Source organism: Ambystoma mexicanum, chromosome 6q (genome assembly GCF_040938575.1).
Source record: "Ambystoma mexicanum isolate Mex_15411 chromosome 6q, UKY_AmexF1_1, whole genome shotgun sequence".
Taxonomy (NCBI): domain Eukaryota; kingdom Metazoa; phylum Chordata; class Amphibia; order Caudata; family Ambystomatidae; genus Ambystoma; species Ambystoma mexicanum.
Window position 1 is genome coordinate 674930659 of NC_090937.1, and position 25232 is coordinate 674955890.

Sequence of the window (25232 nt, forward strand, 5' to 3'; positions counted from 1 at the left end):
TGAAGATAAAGCAAGGCAAGCAAGGCCATGAGGATTGGCTCCCTGTCTCTCGCCCCACTATCCCTGCCAGTCTTCCCCGTCTTCTCCCTTGCAGTGTGCCAACTTTGCTCTGAATAAACCCAATGGCACCGTGTTGGAAAGTGAATTTACTATATTTAATTGGTTTTTTGCCTCCTAATCTTGCTTAAAGTTCCAGGTGCCTAGCACAGTGGCCTTCGAGATATTGCATGAAGCAACTCCAGCTGGATCATATTCTTCCTAAGAAAATAAATCTTCTCCTTATAACATTATTCAGCATGACGTGTTATCCTGAACTTCACTGCTCAGTTTGCAAAAGGAGAAATGAAGCCTGCAGCCTCTTGATATGGACTGGCTAGGAGAATGCTTTTCCCAACTGTGGCCACCAGGAGCATGGCTGAAGTGTGGACTGCTATTTTACTTCTGCCATTACCTCTAGCTAAAAGCCCTAATTATGCTCCACATATACTTATAAAAATAAACAGTTAAAAAAAACAATGGCACATGTGCCCAAAAACCGTTCCCACATGTGCTCTAAAAAATGAAAACAAAACCCAATTATTGCTGCATGTGTGATTATTCTTCACCCCAATGTATCTATATCTTGGAACTACGTCTTCATTGTGGGTTTTCTCACGTATATTTCTTTGTGCACACCCTACTCCCTGTCATGTGGCATTACTGCACAGGTCCCCTCTTGTGGACACATTTACCTCTCTTCACGCTCCTGATTGTAACTCATGAGGTATTAACCTCATGAAGTGTTCCACAGAAATACTCATTTTAAAAGCTTTATTCAGGGAGACCTTTAGCAACAATAGTTCTTGTGTACATACCACATAATTACTGGGTGAAAAACCTCCAAATAATTCCGCAAATTGGTATCTTCATCTAAAAAGTGGAGGCAAAATGTTTATAAACACAAGTATTAAACAAAGTGCATCCCTTCATATGTAGGGGCCTAAATGTCCTGTTAGTCCCAAAGGGGCTGAAAAGTGGACTTCTCGGATGCAAACTATCTCACCTCTTTTACTATATAATGCACCAAAGGGTTCTTACTGACTCCACTGTCCATGCATTTTCATGGGATAGTAATGATAGGATTTGCAAATGTATCTAATCTATTTCCAATCCTCCTTACAGGGATGAAATTGATTTCTGAAAAGTTTGCTTCTTAACATGCACATCTTTTATAATACTACATGTTTTACTGCAAGTAGGTCCATGGAGACCTAATCACGTGAGAAGCATGATTTTTCATAAGGAGGGGCTAAGGTTTTTTTTCCGGGAATCAACGCTACATGTTTTTACCACTTCCCTATAATGGACTACACTGGGTAACATATCATCACTGTGTTGTGCTAGTGGCCATTAGTACCATATACTTTACCTCCACCCCAAAGAGATAGGCAAACTCATATTTCACCATTGTTTTTCAAATACTATTTTTGCCATACGTGAATGGCTTTGAAAGTTATCCCCATTAGTTACAGCTAAAAATGTGCTGGAGAAAAACAATTTAGGGGGAAATGGCAGACTCTCGTATAATATTCCACTCTTTCTTTCTAGCACATTATCTATTTATTTCAGTAGGCCAGATACACAGGGCTAGATTCTTAATTTAATTTCCTATAATACACATTTTAGGTCTCCTTTATTGCTAGTAGAGTACTGTCTCTGTCTTTCAGAGCTATGAAGATGTGTTGCTGCCAAGTGAAAAACTATACCTACAAAACCAGAATCAAAATGCCAAATCCAGCACTACCACCTAATTGCACCCAGGACAGCACATGGTGCATCAACATCCAAAATACCCTACTTGTGCCTATTCCAAAACAAGATGGCCATAAAAAAGCATCCCTTGGTATCCCTGATGGATGAGAGCCTTCAGTTACCTCTGATGCTTGCTTCGGATTTAGCTTCAAACTAATCTCAATCAGAGATCACACAGATCATGAAAGACCTCAAACCCTCCCGATGCCAAGATGATATCTGCCTCGCTGCAATCATAAACAACTGTGCTGAATATTTGGCACCCTTTTTAGCCAACTTCATCAACGCCTCATTCTCCTCTTGTTCAGTGCCTACCAACCTCAAAGATGCATGGGACCTGTCCCTGCTAAAAAAATCCCCTTGACCCTAATATCCCAAACAACTACGGCCCTATCACAACTGTCCCTTCCTGCAAAAAATCCTCGACCGCACTGCCTTCCTACACATTCAACATCACCTTGAATCAAACAACATGCTGGGCCTTCGACAATCTGGCTTCCACCCAAGCTATGGAATTGAAACTGCATTGCTTGACTTAAAATATCCACTGGATGAGATTAAACATGCTGGCCAGAGCCCTCCTCTTGCTTCTTGACTTGTCAGCATCCTTTGATTTGGTGTTTGGTGGACCATCAAATACTATGCAGGCATATAGCCTCAGCATCCCATTTCTCAACTGACGCCATTTCCTGGATCTCGTCTTTCCTATCGGAGAGAACCATGAGAGTGTTCATCCCCAACGTTGCAGCCCCCCTCCATCCCAGTCACTTGCAGAATACCACAAGGCTCATGTGTCTCTCCTACACATTATACCATATCCACAAATCCCCTTTCTGCTTGATGACAAGGTAATTTCTTACACTATGCGGATGATAAGCAGATTCTTCTCTCCCTTACTGGAAACTATGCCTTGGACTCACACAACTTACCCTCAGTCTACCCACTAGTCACGCATGGATTGGCACAAACCTCCTCTGCACCATGGATGAAATAACAGACATTTTAATAATTGTCTCACACATCTCCTTGAGCAAACTCAACCCAGAGTAGAAATCTTTCATCATTGATGGCATCACCATCCAAGTGTCGAATACTGTCAAAACATTGAGTGTCTACCTGAATGCTACACTGTGGCCCTCATTACGCCCCCGGGCGCTAAGTACCGGCCATTACCGGCATGGCGCAATTTCCGTGTCGGTGCTGGCAATGGACCGCTAAAAGCGGCCCATTACGAGTACGCGGGCATGAGCTTTGCGCCATGCCGGTAAATACCTCACCGCCATGCCGCAAAACCCCTGAGAATCCCCCTCTCCGGCACCGTCAGTGGTGGAAATAGCACCTCAGCCATCCAAGCCTGCGCATTAGCGACCACCGCTATTAGCGGTGACCGCTAATAAGCGGAACCGGAAGGTGCGCCATCGCAAAGGAACGGGAAAGAGCATGGCGGCCATGTTTAAAAACACAATCCATTGCCATCCACCACAACCAGAAGCCATCTGACCCCCAGAACTCATACACACATCCACCACTACTTTTTCCATTTAACCATGCCAAAATCTGTAAAGAAAACCGGAGATCGCCTGCGCAAGGAGCGCTTCTCCACAGAGGAGCTGACAATGAGACACTGCAGGAGCATGCAGATGAGGTCTTCTCGAACGAGATGTCCCATCCCGCACTGCAGCAGAAAAAGCAGATTTGGGAGGAGGTCAGCCAGAAAGTCAGCGCCATTGGCACCACACCCTGCACACCAAAAGAATGCCGCAAACGCTGGGATTACCTGCATCTTCGCGTGCGCAGCATACTCTCTGCAAATCGCAACATGGGGATGGCGACAGGTGGAGGAGCGGAGTCCCCCATCAAACTACAACCATGGGAGGAGATATGCGCCACCACCATAGAGGCAGAGTCAATCCACGGAGTCGGGGACATGGAGCGAGGAGCACCGTCATCGGCTGATGCAGGTAAGTGTCCAAAATGATACAATATTCATCCCGCCACGATGATGTCCACCAGAACTGACAGTGCAATAATGTAGATCAGGGTCCACCAGACACATGAGTACAAGACTGCCTACAGGCAGTGGAGAGCTTCACCCTGTCCACATGCAGAATGCACCCCATATGTGTAAGGCCAGATGCCTCTATGCATCACCCACCCAAAATCCAAGCAACCCGAATGTCACTCCCCCAATGTCAATCATCTGCGATTCCATATGGATGCAGCCAACCCAATGTATGCCCGATGCCTGTAAACCCATCATTAAACCTCTCCCTCTATTGGTCCCCCACAGGCACGCAATCAAACAGTGGTGACGTGGACAGCAGGGAGGAAGATGGCACAACACCGCCCCTCCACTTCAAGGGGCATAGGCCAACCGGCACGACATCGGAAGGCCAAGACCACACCACAGGCCACAGCACCAATGTGCTGTACGTCCCCAACTATGGCACCCACAACAGCCACCATCACCCAACTGTCGGCGGCAGAAGGGACTGCTCGGCTGCAAGCAGCACAGTTGGCGAAACAGCTGCCACAGCAGCAATCTCTGATGATGAGGAAGGGGATCTGCTGCATGTTGCAACTCCCCCCACTGGCCCCCTGCATTCCCCACTCCTGTTGCCATGCAGCCTGCCCGACTCCAGCATGCACGGGCTGTCTCCGGATAACTCATGGCCAGCAAATCCCAGCCCCACCCCAACTGTGCCCGAGGAACATAGTATTTCGGGAACCCCTCAAACATCCACCGCAGCCCCAAACACCCAAGAGGGGATTCAGGACATTCAAAGGTGCCAGCAGCAGCTCACTGGCCTCTTGACGCAGCACATAACTGAATGTGGGAGTGTAAGGGACGACACCCGGGAATGTGCTGCATCCTTGAAGTCAGCAATAGAGTCATCCTCAAAGGACATATGTGCAGAACTGACCGCAGTGCGGCACGTACTCTCTGAGATGGTGCCAGCAATGCGGGACATGCGTCCACCACAGTCATCCAAGCAACCAAGTACATCTTCAGCTGCTAGTTCTACCAGGACCAGTCCTGTGCGCAGGTCTGGCAGGAACCTACGCTGATCAGACAGGTGGGCACCTGGTGCTGGAAGAGGGGGATGCCAGTAGGCACAGCCTTGAATACTGGTGCCATGTGGTCCACTGGTGCACAGTACTGCACACATTGTGTGGGGGAGTTAAGGGGGGAGGGGGGAGAGGGTGTGTGGGGAAGTTGAGAGGGGAGGGGGGAGAGGGTGTGTGGGGGAGGTGGGGGGAAGGGGGAGAGGGTGTGTGGGGGAGTTGAGGGGGGAGGGGTGAGAGGGTGTGTGGGGTGGAGGCCTTGTTCACTTAGTTATGCTTCTTCAATACACATTTTGGTTACTCATAATTCACATGTGTGGACATTGCTTATTGCGTACGTGTGCTTTATTGGTTAACAGTCTACAGTGTCCATGTCCCTGACACACCCAGTACCCCGAGTGCCATCTCCATGTAACACCCCCGTCCATGTGTGCTAGAAACATTGGTTGATCAGAGTCTGATGCATGTCACGTCCCTCCTGTGCATCGCTGCCTCCCTGAGGTGCTGCCCCATCCCCACCCTCCTCATTCTCTTCGTCAGGTGGTTGCAGTTCAGCGTCAGGGGGCAGGGGCACATTCCGTCTGATGCACATATTGTGTAACATGACACATGCCATGACGATCTTTGCCACCTTCTCATGGCGGTACAGGAGTGCCCCACCAGACCTGCTGAGGCAGTGAAACCGTGCCTTCAAGAGGCCAAATGTCTGCTCAATCACCACACGGGTTTGTGTATGGGCATGATTATAGTCCTCCTCGTGCCTGTTCTGTGGGTTCCGGACTGGGGTAAGGAGCCACCTCTTCAAGGGATAGCCTGCATCACCAGCATGCAGGCAAAAATGTATGTGTAAGTCATCACATCATATGAGGCCTCATTAAGTGACACCATGGCATGCATTTATTTCTTTAATTCAACCCCATTTCCATGCATGAATGGAGACACACGATGTGACTGCTATGTGTGTATTCCTCTTATGGACTGGTGTGCATGCCATCAACTAGTGGGCGCAGCGGGGTCCATTTCCTTGTGAGTGCTCATGCACTGTGTTAGTCCACGGCTGTTTTTTCAGTGATCTGGCAGATGTAATTTGTATGCTTTCATCCTGGCATCGTTGATGTCAGCCTCATGATGATCTCACTACACACAACAAATGGTGTCATGCAATTCAGTTTGGCCTCTGTGTCAGTGTAGTGGTGTATTGATGTATTTGACCCGCATGTGACTCCTTTGTACGCAGTAATGGGGCACTGTCCTTTCAGTTGATGGTGTTTGGTGTTGTGAATTGGCTATAGTCATTGCTTGTAGCTGCATTGTGTTGAGAGGGATGCGGTCTGATTTGGTACAGTGCACATGCAGATGGCTGTGAAATGGTTGTGACACTGTTTCATTTACATGGTAGGGCTGCTTACATCTTGCATTATGTGTTCAGGCGTCAGGTCCAGTCTGGGCTGCTTTGGGGTATGAGCATGCTCCATTCCCTCTGACACTCGCAGCCAGGTGAAGTATGCATCTTCCCCCATCTCAGCCAGGTGAAGTATGCATCTCTCCCCCCCATCTCAGCCAGGTTAAGTATGCATCTCCCCCCCCCATCTCAGCCAGGTGAAGTATGCATCTCTTCCCCCCATCTCAGCCAGGTGAAGTATGCATCTCCCCCCCCCTCTCAGCCAGGTGAAGTATGCATCTCTCCCCCCCCATCTCAGCCAGGTGAAGTATGCATCTCTCCCCCACCATCTCAGCCAGGTGAAGTATGCATCTATACCTCAATCACCTACCCACATCACATGTCCATGGGCATAACATGCGACTCACCGAGAAGCCAGGATCTCTGCCCTGCATGTCGCTCCATGTAGCGTGGTATCGTGGAGTTCAGCAGGACCATTGAATCATGGCTTGATCCGGGGAATCGGGCACAACAATGTGTGATGATCCTGTTCGAGTCACATACCATTTGCACGTTGATTGAGTGGTATAATTTACGGTTGCAGTACGCTTGCTCCATGGCATGTGGGACCACCAATTCCACATGGGTGCAGTCGATGGTGCCAATTCAACCAGGGATGCCGGCCAGTTAATGGAAACCTACTTTGGTGTTTGAGATCTCCTTGGCAGACCGTGGTAAGGAAATGTGGTTGTCTGTGTGCTTGAGGAGGGCAACAAGCACTTGGTTCAGCGTATGTGAGAATAATGGTTGTGAAATGCCATGGATGTGCCCCACTATGTGCTGTAGGTGCCTGTGGCCAGGAAGTGGAGCACAGACACTACCTTCAGTAGGGGTGGGATGGTGGTACATGTTTCAATCAGGCTGACAATGACGTCATGTATCATGTCCACAATGGTGGTGATGGTGTCCCGGTCGAGATGGTACAGGGTGTGGATCTGCTCAGCGGTTAGGCTGAATGGACTGGCTCTGATGCGTGGGATTGGGGGCTGCCTGCGTGATGCCACTGGCTGCACTGGTGGGGCATGCTGCCCCTGCCTTGCCCTCCTTCTCCTCATGCGTCTCCTCTGTGCTGCTTGTTGTTGTTGTTGTTGTTGTAGTAGCACTTCCACTGCAATCAGGTCCTCCAGCCCCAGCATTGCTAGTAGTATTGGAATCATTGTGGAGTGCGACTGGGTGTGGGAAGGGGTGGGGTGTGCTCCTTTTGTGCTTGCCCAGTCTGTATTCCCTCCACCTGTGCTGATTGTGTGCACCTGTGGCAGTTGGGAACACTGCACATGGCCGTTTACGGGTGGTCCGCGATGCCGGTATTTGCACCATACGGCCTTCACTAGGGAGTTAATTGCATGTCCGCATGAGTCGTGATGTTCCCCTGTTTGTGCCATGGCGCTATTTCGGCATGAGGGGTCGCGTGCCTGCGCTCATGTCGCTATTTGCGCCACCATAAAGTGCGGTGCCGCTAAAAGCGGGTTGTCCTTTCCTAATCGTGCGGAGCAGTAAGCGATGCCAGTAATCCTTTACCGGCATCGTTATTCACTTTCCGCCCGGGTCGTAATGAGGGCCAGTATCTTATAAGACAGGTCAATGAAATTGCCTGTTCGGCTGCCCACACCTCTAAACTTCTTAATGCCTACAGACCCTTCCTTTCATCTGAAAGTTGTGTCACCATCACCACAGCTCTCTCAGGATCAAGAGTAGACTACTGCAATGCCCTATTTGTAGCATCCTCTACTCGTAACATCAATAAATACAAGTTATCCAAAATAATGCGCTCAGTGCTGCCCTCTACATCCCAAGTGTGAACATATCTCAGAAGTCAGAAAAAATGCACATTGGTTACCCATCCAGGAGCGGATTACCTTCAAATCGCTAACCATCACCCATAAATGCTGATCAAAGATGGCTCCTAGGTACTTTTCACAAAAATTCTATAAAGCTCAAACCGCCAGGCCCACTGGATTCTCTCACACCCACCTGCTCACTATCCCAAAATGTAGGCATACCAGATCTAGTAGGACCCGCTTCCCAGTCATTGCTACCAGAAACTGGAAGATCTTACCCCTGTCTTTAAGATCGCAAAACAATCTTAATCGGTGTTCTGAAAAAAGCTCAAAACTTTACTCTTTGCCTCCAACTTGCCTCGCTGAGCATCCCTGAGCTGCTCGAACTCAGCCTCAAACTTTTTCACGGTACTCACTGTCCTTTCTGCTCATCTGTTAAGTTGTTGACACCCTTCACTCTCATCTACGAGCTACATGTACCTTCATGCAATATATTCTTTTTCGTGATGTATTATTAACTCTGCAATCTCTACCTATCTGCATGATACCGTATGTAAGCTTACATCCAACCTGTACCTGTCCTATATGCCTTATGTAAGCATCCTTCCATGTAAGGGTAACTGTAATCTCTACCTATCCGCTTGAAAGCTATGTATCTTATGTAAGCATTCTTCAGCCATTATCTCCCAATATTGCAACCAGCGCCTTGATGCCTATGGGTTTTGTATGCTTAATAAATGTAAAAATAAATGCATAAATAAATGCATGCTTTTTTGGAAGTAAGTGTTGTAATAAAGGGTGTCATTATTATTTCCCACTCATTCTAATCAATGTATCAACCTGCAGATGTGAAGGTTGAGTTCATCCCGATCAGAATATGCAGTTGGACATTGCCCCTGAGCTATCCTCCTGGCATGTCACAGATGGCCTTAATAAATCACTACGTCTCCAAGAAGTATTAAGTGTTTTATTACAAAACAGCACAAGGTATATGCAGGCTGTTGTTCTGAGCAATGGTTCACTTGTTCAGGACAGGGACAGGTCATTAGTTCGATTGAAGGCACCAGCTGTAGAAATGTTTTGGAAATTACTCTAGGGCCACCCCCCTCGCTCTCATCTCTTTGGGACTTCCTCTCTGTCCCAGACCTCAGGATACCTGTTACTGTGACCAAACCGTAACCCTTAATATCGAATAACTGGCTTTGAACAATGATGTTTTGCCTTACTGCGGACTGTCTAACTCCCTCAGGGACTTCCTAATTTACCCGACTCTTTCCAGATGTTAGTGTTCTAAAGGGAAAATGAGAGATTGTGCTTTGTAAGTTTCACCTGATTCCACTAATGTCCATGGTTACCTTGCCCTTCTACTCTAATAACACTCTACCTGCTTCCTCTTCTGGACTGTTCCCTACCAACATTTCACTCTTTGTTCCTTCTACCTCTACCCTTTGGTGTTAACTTTCTCCTTTTCTTCCCACTCTACTACTACCACTCCTCCCCCTACTACTCCTTCTCTCAAATGACTATTACCACCCAACTCCCACATAACTAATAATCCTCCCATTTGTCTACTACTCCTCCCACATGTTTACTACTCCCACATGACCAGTAGTTCCCCTACTACTAACACTAATCCCCTTACACTACTATAACTACTCACCTCCCACAACTGACACTACTCTCCTTCCACTACTAACACTACACATATCTCCTTCCACCCAGAAGCATTCAATTCACATTCACCCTTTACACTTACTTCCATTCCACTGCCACTCAAACATGCACCTTCCAACTGCAATGACCCTTTACTCACTAAGCCAGTACCTCACCTTTTCCCAGCAAACACCTCCACTCTTGGCGCTCCTTTCTTCCTCCTGTTGGACTCTTGGTCCTCCACATTCTCCTCCCCTGACTTCACCCAGACAACCCACCTCTTCTGGTTATCGGTCTCCTCCTTTATAGTACCCCCTTCCTGCCATTGGCCAGATTTCCCTAGCCAATCTGCTTTCCTGTTTTCCATCTCAGGGTACGTATGTGTAGAATTCATTTTTTTAAATGGTGTAAGCCGCACCCACTTCCTCCACGCACAGCCACTGTTGGTCGACCATGGTGGGTCTGCCAGCTCAGGTTTTCACTCTGTGTCTGGGTTTATATGGCAGTCATTCTCCCCAGTAAATATAGTCCTTGGAGTAGGTCTGGCCCCTTTCATGCCCCTGGTGGTCTAGAATTGAACACAGGTCTTCGGTGGAGCACCCGCCTGGGTGCCGATGCAAGCCAGTCATTGGTGTTTGCCAGCATCGGTTCTGTGATGGTCCTCGTTTTTCCAGTCTCTTCTCACTGCCGCATTGGGAAACTGGAATCATGGCATTCTGTATGGTTGCTTCCGCTCATGGGTTTCTCGGTCTCATGGGTTTCTGTGACTCTGTCACAGACATGGGACATTGGTTGGTATTCTGTGCTCTGCTGCTCATATTTCTACAGGCTCTTGCAAAAGATAGAAAGAGACTAGTGCGAGGCGTCAGAAATGGAAGTCGAACACATGTTTGCCATGTTTTTGATTAAATATTTTTCTTAATATAAAAAGGGGTTGGAAAGGGCCTCTCTGACTCTGCTCTAGCAGAATGGCCCTATCTAAAACAAAAAACAAAGGATTGGTCTGTGTCAGTGTGACAAAATCAAACTGTCCTTGTGTCCAAACGTTCTATTTTGACCCTCACACTACAAAATACATTGATAGGTGAAAAGGGAAATGTCTTTAACCTTTGGTGATTTCAAAAAGAGTTTATAAAGGAAAATTAACCAATTCCAACATAAATGTCCTCCAAGGTAAAAGATCCTTGGTTCCAAAGTTTGGTTCCCTTCCACTTGATTCTTTATTCAACAGTTATTTGTGAGTTTCCTGGACCAGAACAATACTGTTATTTAAAAGGCAGCTTAGCCTTATGGTTTGCTCTTCTTTCAAAAGTTCCTTCTTGTTTATTAAACACAGTTCTATATCTTTCTTAGTACTTTCTGTAGACTTGCAATTGCCTGGTATACTCCTCTGCCAGGACTTCCTATACATTTGTGATTGCCTGGCACAGTATTCTACCAGAGATTCTTGTGCCTGGTATACTCCCCTGATAATATTCTATTGGTACTTACCACTTTTTTCAAATCGGGGGCCTATTTCATACCGGGAAGAGACAATATAATCTGAAAACAAACCAGGAAAAAGGCTACCCCTCCCTTGTCCACATTTATCAATGACCTTGGGCTATGTTTAGGGTTGAAAAAATCTAATGCACATCTATCAGAGATCTTTTAAAAAGAGGTTTAATATACTACAATGCATAGTAAACATGCAAAGAAAAAGACATATAACAATACAAAAAATACGAATCCCGTCACTTTTCCTAAAAACGTGGATGTCCCAAAAATATGTTTAAAAGCACCTTATCTACTGTGGAGTTAGTATATATTTGTAACGTCGCCACAGCTGGAGACTCGTAAACCAACTAGGTTCTGGTGAGCACACCACCTAGACACACAGCCACATGCAATGCCTTTCCTGTACTTCAAGATACATTTTTGGTCCAACGCACTATATTTCTGAAGTACAAATCCATCTAGATCTAATTCAGTCTTATATTATGTACAGAAATAGTGGCACGTAGCACAGACAGGAGACCTAATCAATCAAAAGGCTGACTGATTAATCATATAGGTCAGCTTCCCTTGAAGTACAGGACAGGTGTGGCTGTGTGTCTAGGTGGTGTGTTCACCAGAACCTAGTTGTTTTGTAACGTTGTCACAATTAAATACTAACCCCACAGTATGATAAGATGTTTTAAAATATTTTTTGGAGACGTCCAAGTTTTTAGGCAGTGAAGTATCACTGTTTTTTGGGGAATTTTTATATGTATTTTTCTATTTATGAACTGATTTTTACTATGATTAATTGTATATTAAACCGCTTTTTACCAGATCTCGGATAGATGTGCATTGGATTTTTTTCATCCTTAGCACTCAAGGTCATTCATAAATGTCGTTTACTCTGCTGTCAGGAATTCTTATATTCAAACACACTTGTTCTGTAGATTTGCAATTTCCTGGTACACTCCTCTACCAGGACATCATATATTCACATGTGGTTCCTCTTTTACTTCCACAGTTGCACATAGCCCTCTTGGTATATCACATTTCCTTGATTCATCATTCGATTTGGGTCCTCCCTATATTTACATTAAATACATTCATATATGGTTGGGGTCCGAATTTCCAATATGCCTTCTTGGCTTTTATATTAAAGGCTTGAGTTCAGGTATTGTTTCCTTTTGGAAAGCATGGACAACAGCGTCTAACTATCTCACCATTCTTGAGGAATCCGGAGCACCCTCACAACACCCCAGTTACATGTGAACATTGAGGAATAGATTTTAACTATTATATTAACTATGGCACACACCACTGACAGAGGCTTATCATTCTACATTTCAATTTGGGATGTCTGAGGCCATCAGAGATACAAAATTGCAAGAGAAAGGTCTTGTTATCTTGAATCATACAGGGTTTAAATTTTAGTTAATAATCACAAAGCACATACACCTTGGATTGTATTACTGAAGACAGTGGTATAGCTTGTAAACAGGAATCCAGCAAAATACTTCGAATTGCTCTCTGGCAATTCATTCTTGGAAGATTTTTCTAAATACTGTGGGACTACTGCTCTCACATTTTCTTTGTCTGTCGAAGCGGATTGACTGGTGAGGGCATCAACCGGCTTCAGTTAGCTCCACCATATACACTTTGCCTTCCCGTCTGTCCACCTGTTTCCAATATCATGGAAAAGGACTTTGCATATAGTCTCATATGGACAAGGCTTTCATGGGGAGATGTCCCATCGGCTACTTCCAGTGGAATCTCAATGTGCTCTCAGCCTGTTACTTTTCTACTCTCTCAAAACTTTCTCTCCATCCTATGTGTTTGAGTTTAAATACCCAGAAAACTCCACCCATGCAGCATATTTTGACACAGCAATTCTGGACTGTACAGAGCCTGCAATAGGTCCCCTTTGTTTTCTCACAACCAATAGCGCCATCCTCCGGCCTTTTATTGGCCTAGTGTATGTACTGTCATAAGGGGACTTGCCAACTGTGAATTAGCCATTCCTTTAGGAATGAGGAATAAACATGGACTGAAGAAATATTCCGTCAGTTAGTAAATACTTTATTTTGGCATTGCATCATAAAATCAGCAATATATAAATACACTGAGCAATGCAAAACGTAATAATTATACAGAAAACATATTCAATAATATTTACTTCTGATAAAAGCTTCATCATTAAAACAGCCTTTAAATAGGAAAAGAAAATCAAATTTCAAAAGACCTTGCATAGACCATTCTTTGCAACATTTATGTTTTGGTGTAAAGTGTACAGTGCGTAAATAGGAATTATAGGTTGTGAAATATATATTGTTCTTATAATTCCCTTTTTCGACATGTGAGATTATTAACAATTATATATTCAGATTCATAAGAATATTGTGAATCCGGAGACATCCTTTATATTTTTTCACTGCATGCATACAAGTTATTAAAATAGGCATATTTCTTCATATTTCGTAGATTTTAATATTACATGTAATACACACTTAATATGTCCTTTAATACACATATTTGTGTTATTGTGATAAATTCAGATCTATGTTTGTCAAATGGGATAAACCGTACTAGAGTTATAACTAAAATGCTTTTCCCACTTGTCTTCTGTAAGACATCAATCGACTAACTTGCTTTTCCGTTATATGTGGTTTGCCCCTGTCAACAGAAACCATCTGCTGAGAATGACATTCAATCTAATAAATGGATAATTTAAATTAGCTTTATAATGGGACATATACAGTTCATTCTTGTTTTAATGCACTGACAAGGTCAGAGGTTAGTGTATATGTATAAGCAATGTTTCTGTTGAAGTCATATAAAATGGTTGACAAGACATATGTCAATTGAAGTTCACTCCTTCCTGACTATTAATTAATTTTGTGTAAAGAGATCAATTGTGCGAGTTGTGTTCTATTCTTATTCTTTTCTTTGTTTGTTTATATGAGCTTAAAGTTATCTGTATATAAGACCATTAAAATCTTGTTCATGGAATAACTTTTGACTTTTTTGTCACATTTTGAAAACCAACCTCTTGTCTCAAGTGAGCAGACGTTGGCTCATTTAGTATTTCCTCTAATTTGTTCAAAGTGATGAATAATGGGCCCTGTGCATCTCTGTTTTCAAGAAAGCTGACAGTTCCATGAACATATTTTCAGCTGAACTAAATTTCACAACTTGGGTTCACATAATGCCAAAACTACATAAGATACATTGAGTCACAGGTAACCAGAATTTTCAATTTAAACTGCTTTTACTTACAACAACAATGAAACAGTATGTTATTTTGTTTATAACTTAAACTGACCTCTTTCTTTGTAACATTCTGTTCATTAAACCCTAGAACATAGCCTGTTTTCCTGTCACTTTGTAATTTCTGTTTAATGTTAGTCACTTGATATTTCAGTGTAAGGCAAAATCATGAGGTGACATAATTTAATAAAGAAAATTATATTAAATCAAATAATACTCAACACACATTTCCATACCCTCACAAATGGCAACGTCGGCCCATCTGAGAGAGATACAGAAGTGTATGTAGAGTAAAGCTCAACATTATGTTGCAATGTAGTTTTAGTTGGATGGATGATACATACTCAGATGCCTGAAGATATGGGGCATTGGGCCAGTAATCAAGTATCAATGTTCTCTTTAAATCTAATGGCTCTCTCTTATCTCCATTGTGTTCATTAAAACATGGTATTGCCTATTAGTTTACCATTATATGAGATTATGTTGTTGTGATCAAACCAATCTTAACCATTTAAACTTTAAATACCAGCTGCAAATAAATCAGCCAGGAAATGTTGCTGATATAATGGCAGAGAAGTACACCTGTTACAATAGCCTCTGTCAATACTACTTAATAATTATTCCATATATATATGACTAGAGTGTCACAGGCTCACAGTCAATGATAGAAAGACAATGAATGCTGCCTCTGTATGTGTGTTGAAAGATGTGTTCGTCCTAGGTTCCCTTCTAATTCTACAGAGGAACATATTTCTCACCACTGGCAAATGATCCTCCCAGGTATCTCCATAAACCTGCAGAACAATATATAGACACATTTAGCATTGTATGCACATGGCAGATCGGCAATGGTATATCCAACATTCAAATGTGCACAAAATAGAGCTTGTTTGCGAATATAGGCTTGCCACAGCAAGTTTAAAGGCTAGCCATGTCACATTTAACTAAATTGTCCTGCAGGTTTCTTTTTTTATTAGTCCATTAAACAAACATCTCCTTTGATGTATTCATGCCTACTGAGAGAGCTCTTTTACTCATGTACTTTTAGAAACTGTTCAATGTGGATTAATTGGAGTACATTTCCTTTAATTGATGATTCCCCAGCCTCCTACCTACACCTACCCGTACCTTTTCCCACACCTCCATATCCACAACCCCTCTTCATATAGCTACCTGTTTTACACCCATGAAGTACATGAACATGTAGTAAGGTATTTCAATTAAAGCATGGCACACAGGAGAAACCTGTTATTCTTTGTAGGATGAATAGAGTTGGCACCATGCAAATTGTGTCATCCGCATACAGACTCTGTGCTCTGATAGTCACTGTACATCTGAGGTGGCTGTAACCAGGTTATCATGAAGTGACTTCACATAAATGTTGAACAGTAGTTGCACCAATAGTCAGCTCTGGCACAATCCCATATCTGTGTACAAAGCCATATTCAGTGGAAACTACTTCCTGAATTATGTGCGTTATTTACACTGGCCGATGTCATGAATAACACATGATTATATGAAAACTACAGAAGTTAAATAAATGAAAATAGATGAATGAATAGTCTTGAAAAAGTCAAGCGGTTGAAGTTTCTTTTGTGTGAAAACTGTCCCATCATTCAGGAAGTCGTTTCCACTGAATATTGCTGTGTACATTGGTTATGCCTCACCAGGATTAATGATGGAGACAGAGAGGTATTGTAGAACACCGAGTTCAAGTGATCTTTCGGATACTCAGAGAAACAATCTCGTATCAGCCCCACACATCTCTGTGAGTTTGTTGCTTTTTCTATAGGAGTTGCAACTACAGAAAGAGATATTACAATACCGAATCACGATACTCTACAGATCCCCATTCCATAACAGGTCCACCAGAAGTGGTACCAGTTAACATTGTAAAATCTAGACTAAGGTCCATGTATGTCAATTAAATTAGGGCTCCCAGGTGGACGGCATACTTTGCACAAACTAGATATAAATGTAAGCTATGTAGCTCAGTTCCCTGTCACTTTCAAGGTCAAATCGAATATCACATAGTATAGAGCCACTCTGCTCTCCTTGCATGTTTTTTTTTTAATAACGTGGCAGTAATGTTTTCATTTCATAGTTGATAGCTACATCACACTTAATTATGTTATTTAAATTATTTACAGACATACGTGATTGCTACGAGATGTGGCAGCTCGTCCATAATGGGTGACCGGACACTAACCTGACACCCCTCATGGAGGAGCCGAGCAAAGCAACGCAGCCCAATGAAAACACTGAGCACTCCATCAGCTGCGGCAAGCAGCTGAGGAGGCACTCCTGGGGAGGGTGTCTACTGTAATTTAATGTGGATTCCTTAAACAGTACAGCACTCATCTGAGCAGGCCCAATTGGTCATGCTGGGCTGTGGGAACTTTGCTTCCCGGGTCTGAGGTGCTTTAGGGGCATACATGTGTGGTGGACTCCCCTGCGCCTTCCTGCACCTTAAGGTGCCCTGGGACAGTGAGATGGCGGTGTGCTGGCTCATCTCTGCATAACCCTTTCCCTGTTTACTGGTTCCTGTTTCCTTTTTGTGAGGTACCCAGGGGGACATCCTCACAATGTATGTGGTGGTTTCTAGGGTTCACAACTGGACCAAGTACGGAAAAAAAATCTTTCTGACTTTCTGTATGTGTAAGCGTTTATGATCGCTTGCATTTTACGATGTGTGTCTGTGAAAGAGAGTGTGTGAACGTGTATGCGTTTGAATAAGTACAATCAAAGCGCATGTTATGGAGTATGGGTGAGAATGGGAATGAAATAGCAGTGTATATGTTTGGGTGCACATCAGAATGACACAGCAGTGTGCACGCTGTTTGGGAGTATGTGTGAATGAGATAGGAGTGCACATGTTGTATGGGTGGTGTGGTGTGCATGAAATAGCGCTCTGCTTGTTATATGTTTGACTATGTGAATGTGTATGAATGTGTATGTGTGCACGCCAGGCAGCATGCCTCTAAGTGAGGGTGACTACTTTAGTGCAGCCAGCATGAACATGTATTCATACAGAAGCATATGTTTTCTTCTGGCATTATGGGCAAAGCCAATATGAGAGTTCTAACAAAGTGGGTGACATTCGTGCTTGCAGCATGGACATGTTTTCTTACAGTGAGAATACCATTTTACTGCCATTATGGGCAAAACCAACATGAGTGTTTTTAAGTGTCGACGGGGAGAGTACATTGCAGCAGGTCGCATGTTAATTTGTTCTTACAGTGTGTACTCGTATTTTCACTCACTGGCATTATGGGCAAAGACAACATGGTGAGATATACTCCAGCTTTAGCCTTTCTGAATCGGGTATAATGTAGCTGGTGCAGATCAGAAATGCTAAAGAGCATCTCTGTTTTTCTCCAGTGCAAAAATTCGAGAATTGTGTGCAGTGAATTTTAATACAATTGCTGCTTCTTTTCTTAATCCTGTTCCACTGGTGTACATTTCTATTGAGATGCGTTCAGTGTAATAATTCTTTTATTTGGTAACATGCTCATTTAAGTACATCATTTTATTGCACAACTTATTTTGGGTGAGATTTGCTTATTAGGTGTGCATTTTCACTGACCTGCTCAACACATGTCCAAGGGGTTTTTATGTTGTTCTTACTGTCTTACTGCTATCAGTATATACATGTGTACGTATTGTGTTTCCGTTGAAATGGGATCGCGCATATGTTCTGAGTCACATGATCTGCCAGGCCTAATTGTGGGAGAAATCACAACTCCTCTGTGAATGATGGCACAGCTCCGGGATAGGAAATAATTACAGTCTGCCAAGGATGTTGTTCTGTGCATTGGGGGGCGGGGGGTGTGTGATCCATCCAAGACACCTATTTAATTATCATTAAACACTCGTTTTGCAGGTTCATGAGATCTTTGAGTGTCAGGACTGCGAGAAGAAATTCATTTCAGCTAACCAGCTGAAGCGCCACATGATCACCCACTCAGGTAGGACCGTTGTGTTAACACGCTATAGACTCCTGCTGTATTTGTTTAGGTGCTACTTAGAAGCATTTATAGAATTTACAGGCAGAAAAAATGAATTATATGAACTGTTTCTGTTTGCCCTTTTTACAAAATGTGTGATGTCAGGTATCCCATTGGCATGCATTGCTGTTTGACGAATTTAGGATGTGTATTCAAGAAGGCTTCTGGTACTAGACCCATTCACCTAGACGATCAACAGATGTGTGAGGGAGGATGAACATGTTCTGGGAAAACTCGAACCACCCAGATTTTGGGTGGTTCGAGAATTGGAAACTAGGAAGCAAACGTTACATTATCCTTGTAGTGCTGGGGAGTGAAGGGTGGACCTGCGTTGAAGGTCGACACAAGGTGGGGTAGGGGTTCTTTTTGGAGGCGCATGGGGGCTCTTTTTTAACCGCAAAGTTGTTCTATGAAAATTCCCAGCAAACCTCCCAGCAAGTGGAACATTTGGTGTGGGCACCCTGTACACTGGACTAGACGTGGGTTAGCATATTAATGCCACTGCGGCCAGGTATTAGGACCTTTCCCTTTGTTTTGGCCTATCACATGTGTGCCTCTCTTCTTAGGTTGCACAGTTTGTGGGATACAGTTCGCCAGTACTGAGGCTTGCAACTACAAGGTCCGTCTTTGTTACATAAGGAGCATCCATTGCATCAGATGGCCAATTGATAATGGGTGTGGGGTTCCAGTTATCAAGCTACTTTGATGAAATGCATTTGGTACAGTGCTTGCTAAAAGGCCTGTGATTTTGGAGATACAGGTGCTACCACAGCTTTATGTATTTTCACTGGCAATCAAAGGGACATCTCTAGACGATGTGTATATATAGATAAGTAGTCTCGAACGTTCCTAAGCATTACCATGTTAGCCAGATTTTGACCAGGGCAAACTCGAATCGGCCAAGGAATGTGATCCAGCCTGGGCCACTTCCTTCTACACATAAAAATTCATTCGACCAATGCCTGAATCTCTCAAGTAGATTCTGGCCCACAATCAGCACTCTTTGCCCAGCCGGTTAATAAACAAACTGATACAGGACTCCATCATACTCTCATTCATGGCACGCTCCTAGGTATTGCCAAGTTAAAGGTCAGTAGCTCAAAACTCTTTTCAGTTGCACAAATATAGTTGTTGTTGATGTTTATCAGTTGTGCGATTAAATTCCGTAGAGGGAAAAAAAAAACATGCTGTTTGTTTTAGGTTTTTATTTCATACTAAATTTGTCTTGTGGCAAATTTCGCCAACATGACCAACTGATAACTGCTGAGTGTTAGTTTTCAACAGATGTACCTGTTAGCACCCATGACTACAGAGAGCCTACTTGTGAATACATCCCAGCAGTACTCATTGGGAGGACTGTGCAAACCCTCTTGTCTTAGAATGGTTCTGCGTGTTGATGTCCCATGTTAGTGCCAAGCACATTTAAACAACCGTTTCAGATACCATTTCAGGAGGGGCGGTCCTTGCATCTATAGAATCATCTGAATAGGGTATTTTATCCAGCTAGACATTCCTGTATATTCACAGGATGAGTTATGATCTCAGGCAGTGTCCATGTGGGGTAGTGTGTTAAGGTTGGTTGCTTCCATAGGCCCCTGTTTGGAAGGGTGGTGCTTAAAATATTGACCTCCTAATTCCCAGTTGGACATAACGTGGGCAGATTTTCCATGGGGCCTAATAACTGCCTCAAAACAGAAATCTTTTTGTATTAATCTGTAAGGGATCATTAACAAATTAGCCAGCACTGCTTCTAAAGAACCTAACACTCCATCTTAAGAGGTGCCATCTGAACTTGAGAGGAAATGGCAAGCTTCCAACAGTGATGCAACAGTCTGCCAAATACAGCCAGGTCAACAAGCGAAAATGAAATACTGCACCACCTGAATGACAGAAGCTCCAAACAAAGCAGATGAATAATTATTTACTCTGTATCAAAGGAAATAACTAACCTAGCCCAATTCAAATGCAACATAAGGTCAAGCTTAGAACAGCAAGAGAAGCTTCTTTGAGAATACATTTTCAGCTAATTTTCAGCTAATAAAATGGCTGAGACCAATGTGAGTATCTATCCCATCCTCCACAACAGTGGTAACTAACTGTAATAGCTTTTTTAATTTTTTTTTTACAGAAGGCAGTGATCATAAAAAGAGCATTCAGAATTAAAGGGCCAACTACAGATGGTTACCTGTGCCCAGTTGCAATGATCAAGGAGCACATTAATCCACTTGTCCCATACATTGCCTAACTATCAGTGCTTGAAATGAAACATATAAGTGCACATAGTCACTATCCAAGAGTAACTGATTAATGTTAAGAAGTGCTGGTACTCCTCCATTAAAAGTATTGAATTCCTGCTTAAATGTACCATTCCAAACCAGATTAGCACCGGCTGCATTGACTGCAATTTAACAGGCAATTATAAAGCTATTACTTATAAGGGAAAATGATGACCCTAATGAGCTAGTCGACTTACAGGTCTGGAAAAGTGCTGTCTGGCAGAAACTCTAGTGAAGGATGTTTAGACCGATATGAGGGAATTAACTTGTTAGGTCCATTATGGACAAAGGATCACTCTGAAAAGAATGAATGACAAAACAAATAGATTTTTGTCATCACCCCTCAGCAGGATGCATCTGAGGAGGATGGATCATTTAACACAGTGACCTGAAGCAGATATCAAGAAATTACTAAATGTGAAGCTGGTGAGCCGAGGTGGAGAGCCAGTCTGCAGCAGTTAGCAGTCTATCTACATCGTTGTGCAGGAAGTGCCTATATTTGCACCAACACACCACGGAGCGGTGGGCGGAGTTGGTGAGCTGAGGTGGAGAGCCTGTCTGCAGCAGTTAGCAGTCTATCTACATCGTTGTGCAGGAAGTGCCTATATTTGCACCGACACACCGCGGAGCGGTGAGCAGAGCTGGTGAGCCGAGGTGGAGAACCAGTCTGCAGCAGTCCGCTGCAGACGCAGAGCCAGTGCCGCATGGATCCGGATGTGCGACTGTTAAAAATAACATCAAAGCCGGCACGAGTAATGGCCCTAGGAAGAAGAGAGAGGAGCAAGTCTGATACTGGATCTGCCCTAAGTCCCCAACATACACCCTATACACCCCAACAGGCCCCTATAGTCGTGACCAAACATTTAAACTTGATAAGCACTGGCCCCTGGGCTGGTGGGGCAAAAGAGTGCATGAACAGGTGCAAAATAATGGACTCTCGAAGGCAAGTGTTATCCTACCTGAGACGCAAGCAACAATAATGTCGGTACCAGCACCAGCGCTGCCATTGTCAACGTCATCGTCAACGGAAGATCCATTGGCCCCGGTGAGCACAGAGGAGGCTCACGAGGTGAGGCGACACGAGGAGACAAGAAGTCCACCTACCGCCATCCCCGCTGCTGGTCGAAGTCCGCGGTCCGCTGGTATGGTGAGTGGAGTTCGAGCGAGTGCGGTCGGAGGACGGCGCCCGCCCGACTCCAAGCGGAATGACAGCGGTGGGGGTGGTGGGGGCGAGCGCACAGGAAATTATGAAGCAGTGGAGGGAAACGAGGAATCGGAGGATGATGTGACCCCCCCCCGTGATGATGGGCAGAAAGATTGAAGACCCAAGTCCCGCCCGGGTACAGACCACAGAGGGACCAGAGGGGGCTGAAAAAGTGGGCAATAACCTAGAAAACTCCCCGACCACAGAGGAGGATTTAAATAGAAAAGGACACGGAGCAGCAACAAAACCGAACGATATATCAGAAGAAACTGAAACCCGAAAAATAAAATCCAGATAAAAGCAATGATGCACAACAGCAACAGGGACAAAATGGACAAACCTGACAACCCGACAGGGCAGGGGAAATGTCCAATAAATGATAAGCTACTATCAAATGATCCCAAGACCATCATAGAGATCAGTGGTAGTGAAACAAACACGGACATAGAAAATGACGCTGATTCTGATGATGTTGACACCGACATTGAAAGTAAAACGGCAGGGGAGCCGGAAGATTCTAATAAGGAAACAGACGGTGAACAAATGAAGACCATATCCACAGAGAAAAAAAAAAGAAATAAAACAAGAATGGCGGCCAAATAAACAAGGGGCAAAAAATCCAAGGAACATGAGAGCATCTAACAAAGTGCCAACAACAGAACAAAAAGGAAAAAAGGTGATTAAGAGACAAGGTCAAACATTAAAAGAGCTGCCAAACCCGCTTCTGTCATGCCCTTTAAAGGCATTTTTTACACAACAACATAAATGAAAGCAAATCGCGGAAACAGAAGTATCCAACGCAGAGATGCTAGAAGTGGTACTTGAAACTCCGCCAGCCCAAAAGCAGAGGGAAATGGAAATGGCCTGCACATTAAAAGACAAATGTGACGTTGAAGACCTCAGACCCCAAGAAAAGACAAATACCAGCAACAGCGAAGTGAGTAAAAATAAAAAAGAGCCGAAGGAGGCAGAGAAGACGTGTACTAACAAAGCAGGCATAAGGGTTGATCTCAGATTTGGAGCCTACAATGTCCAAACCCAACAACTAAAGAAAGGGGCTCCGGCGAATTTAGCGGAACTCGGAAGGAATGGTGGACGGGTTAAAGCATGAGCCAGTGCAGGCCGAGCAAACAACCCTGGAGGCAAAAAACCGGGCCAACATAGAGGCTGAAAGAGAGCATTGTCTGGCTTGGACCAAGCCGCATTTGACTACGGGTCTGTTAACAATGACACCAGCAAAAAAATTGGATGAGGCTAAAACCAATTTGGACAAAATACCCACCAACAATGGGTCATCTGGGTACCTAGCACCAATAGATCGAGACCAAAGACCATCATTGGAATGTTCATCGATGGATTCGCCAGCGGCAACGAGGAGGCCAGAAAAATCTTAATTATCACCGAAGAACAGACGGCTAAGTGACATTGCAGCATCTTTGCAAAAAGAATCACCAAATAAGAAACCAGACATGATAGCAATCATGTCGGCCATGACTATTGTGCTAGCACCGTTCTGTAAACTGTACAAAGCCATAAAAGAGGAGGTTCAAGATAACACCGCAATTTTAACAAACATGATATCAAAAATGTTGCATGTGGAAAGGTACATAACTGCGGTTGAAGACAGAGCAAGTAATCAGCAAACCAACTGGGAAAGAAAAATAGAATCCCTGGAAAGAAAGATCGAAATTATGGAAGCATTAAATAGAAAATTAACGTCATCAACGATCATTCTGAAACCAAAAGTTCAAGATGCACAAACACAGTCAAAGGGCAATGGAAAAATTCTGCCAATACCTCTAGCAGAGAAAAGTGAAGATAATCAATCTTCAATTCAAAAAAGGACTGGCAAACGAAAACACCTCAGATCGAGGCTAGTAGTAATTCAAAGAAAGACACAAAGGCGATTTTCGAGCCACTTGTAATAATTCAAAATCCTACGGGACCTCAAAGAAAGGAGAAAAAAGACGATCTCAGCAAACGGCTGGCAGAAAACGTCATAAACAGATCGCCAAGATCCGCGGAGGACTTTCTGAGCAATTCAGACCTAATGAACATGTCGCTACATCTAGAAAATGATCTGATTGAGAAAAAGGAGGGGGACAGCATGAGAAATAGAAGCAATGAGCGTACCAACCTTAAAAAAGGCCAAAATGTCACAGGGAAAGCTGTCGAAGAGGTACATCACCATAATGACCGTAGCAGTTCAATTGTGCTGGAGAAAAACGACTCCCAAGATAAATCCAAATGACATCCAAGTGAGGAGTGCAACCAGGTGAAAAGCAAAGAAATCAGTACTAGATGGAGTCCACAGAATCATCGATCATTAAGAGATGAGGTTGAAAAGCAAAACAAAACAATAATACTAAATCGACCAACAGTATTGCAAATAACAAAGAAAATGAAAATGCTGAAAAAATCAGAACTGATGATTTTAAACTAGTGGAATCCTATCATAGTGAAAAGAGGGCCAAAGCATATCTTAATTTAAAAGCTGCGGGAATCAAATACATCGATCAGCGGCCATATGAAGAAATTGAACAAATGGGCTTTCATCTGACTGAAATAAAAAGAATGATGGGAAGAACGGTCCAAGAGACGGAAAAGAAAGACAGGAGTAAATACCAAAAGCATTACCAATCCAAAACTGAGGAGCTGTACAGCCAGAATCACTGGAATTATTCCCAGGAGAAACAGGAACCCCAGAGGGGAAACCACTATACCACTACATACATGGTGATGGAAAACGACATACCGACACAATGGGGAGTGATGAACCGAAATATAATCTACAACAGAGACACAACAAGAGGGAGTACCATGATCATGGTTACGACTCACCAAGAAGTCAAAGAGAGGAACAGAAAGAGCCGCAGAAGGTATCAGTGGCAGGTTTGAAATCCCGAGAGGAAAAGAATAATCCAAGGAGGAACCATCCAGCGAAAATGACAGAGTCAACTGAATCTAAAGGCCCATGGAAGTGGCTGACATCAGCCTGGAACAAAAACAGCGATAAATAGCAACGACCAGGGTCAGTCTGCATCCACGCCAATGAAATAAAACGAGGAGCGGAGCGACCCGAGAATGAAAAATATAGTTTGGGATCTTGGAATACGAGAGGCCATGCACATTTAACGACAGTCGGAGACGGAAATCTGGGGCTCTATGACATAGTCTGCCTACAAGAAACTTGGTTGATGGACCAACCTACGTTTGACGGCTATACCGTGGAAATATCTCCAGCAGTGAAAGGCCTTCTAGGTAGACCATCAT

General features: G+C 43.8%; 1 protein-coding gene across 2 annotated transcripts in view; it reads left to right on the top strand.

Annotated features, from left to right (window-relative positions):
* PRDM5 (PR/SET domain 5) overlaps nt 1-25232 on the top strand; it is a 1215944-nt gene that overhangs the window by 559983 nt on the left and 630729 nt on the right. For both annotated transcript variants that reach the window (XM_069631172.1, XM_069631173.1), the window contains exon 10: nt 18356-18440. In XM_069631172.1, the coding sequence (XP_069487273.1) occupies nt 18356-18440 (85 nt within the window). The remainder of the gene's footprint in view (nt 1-18355; nt 18441-25232) is intronic.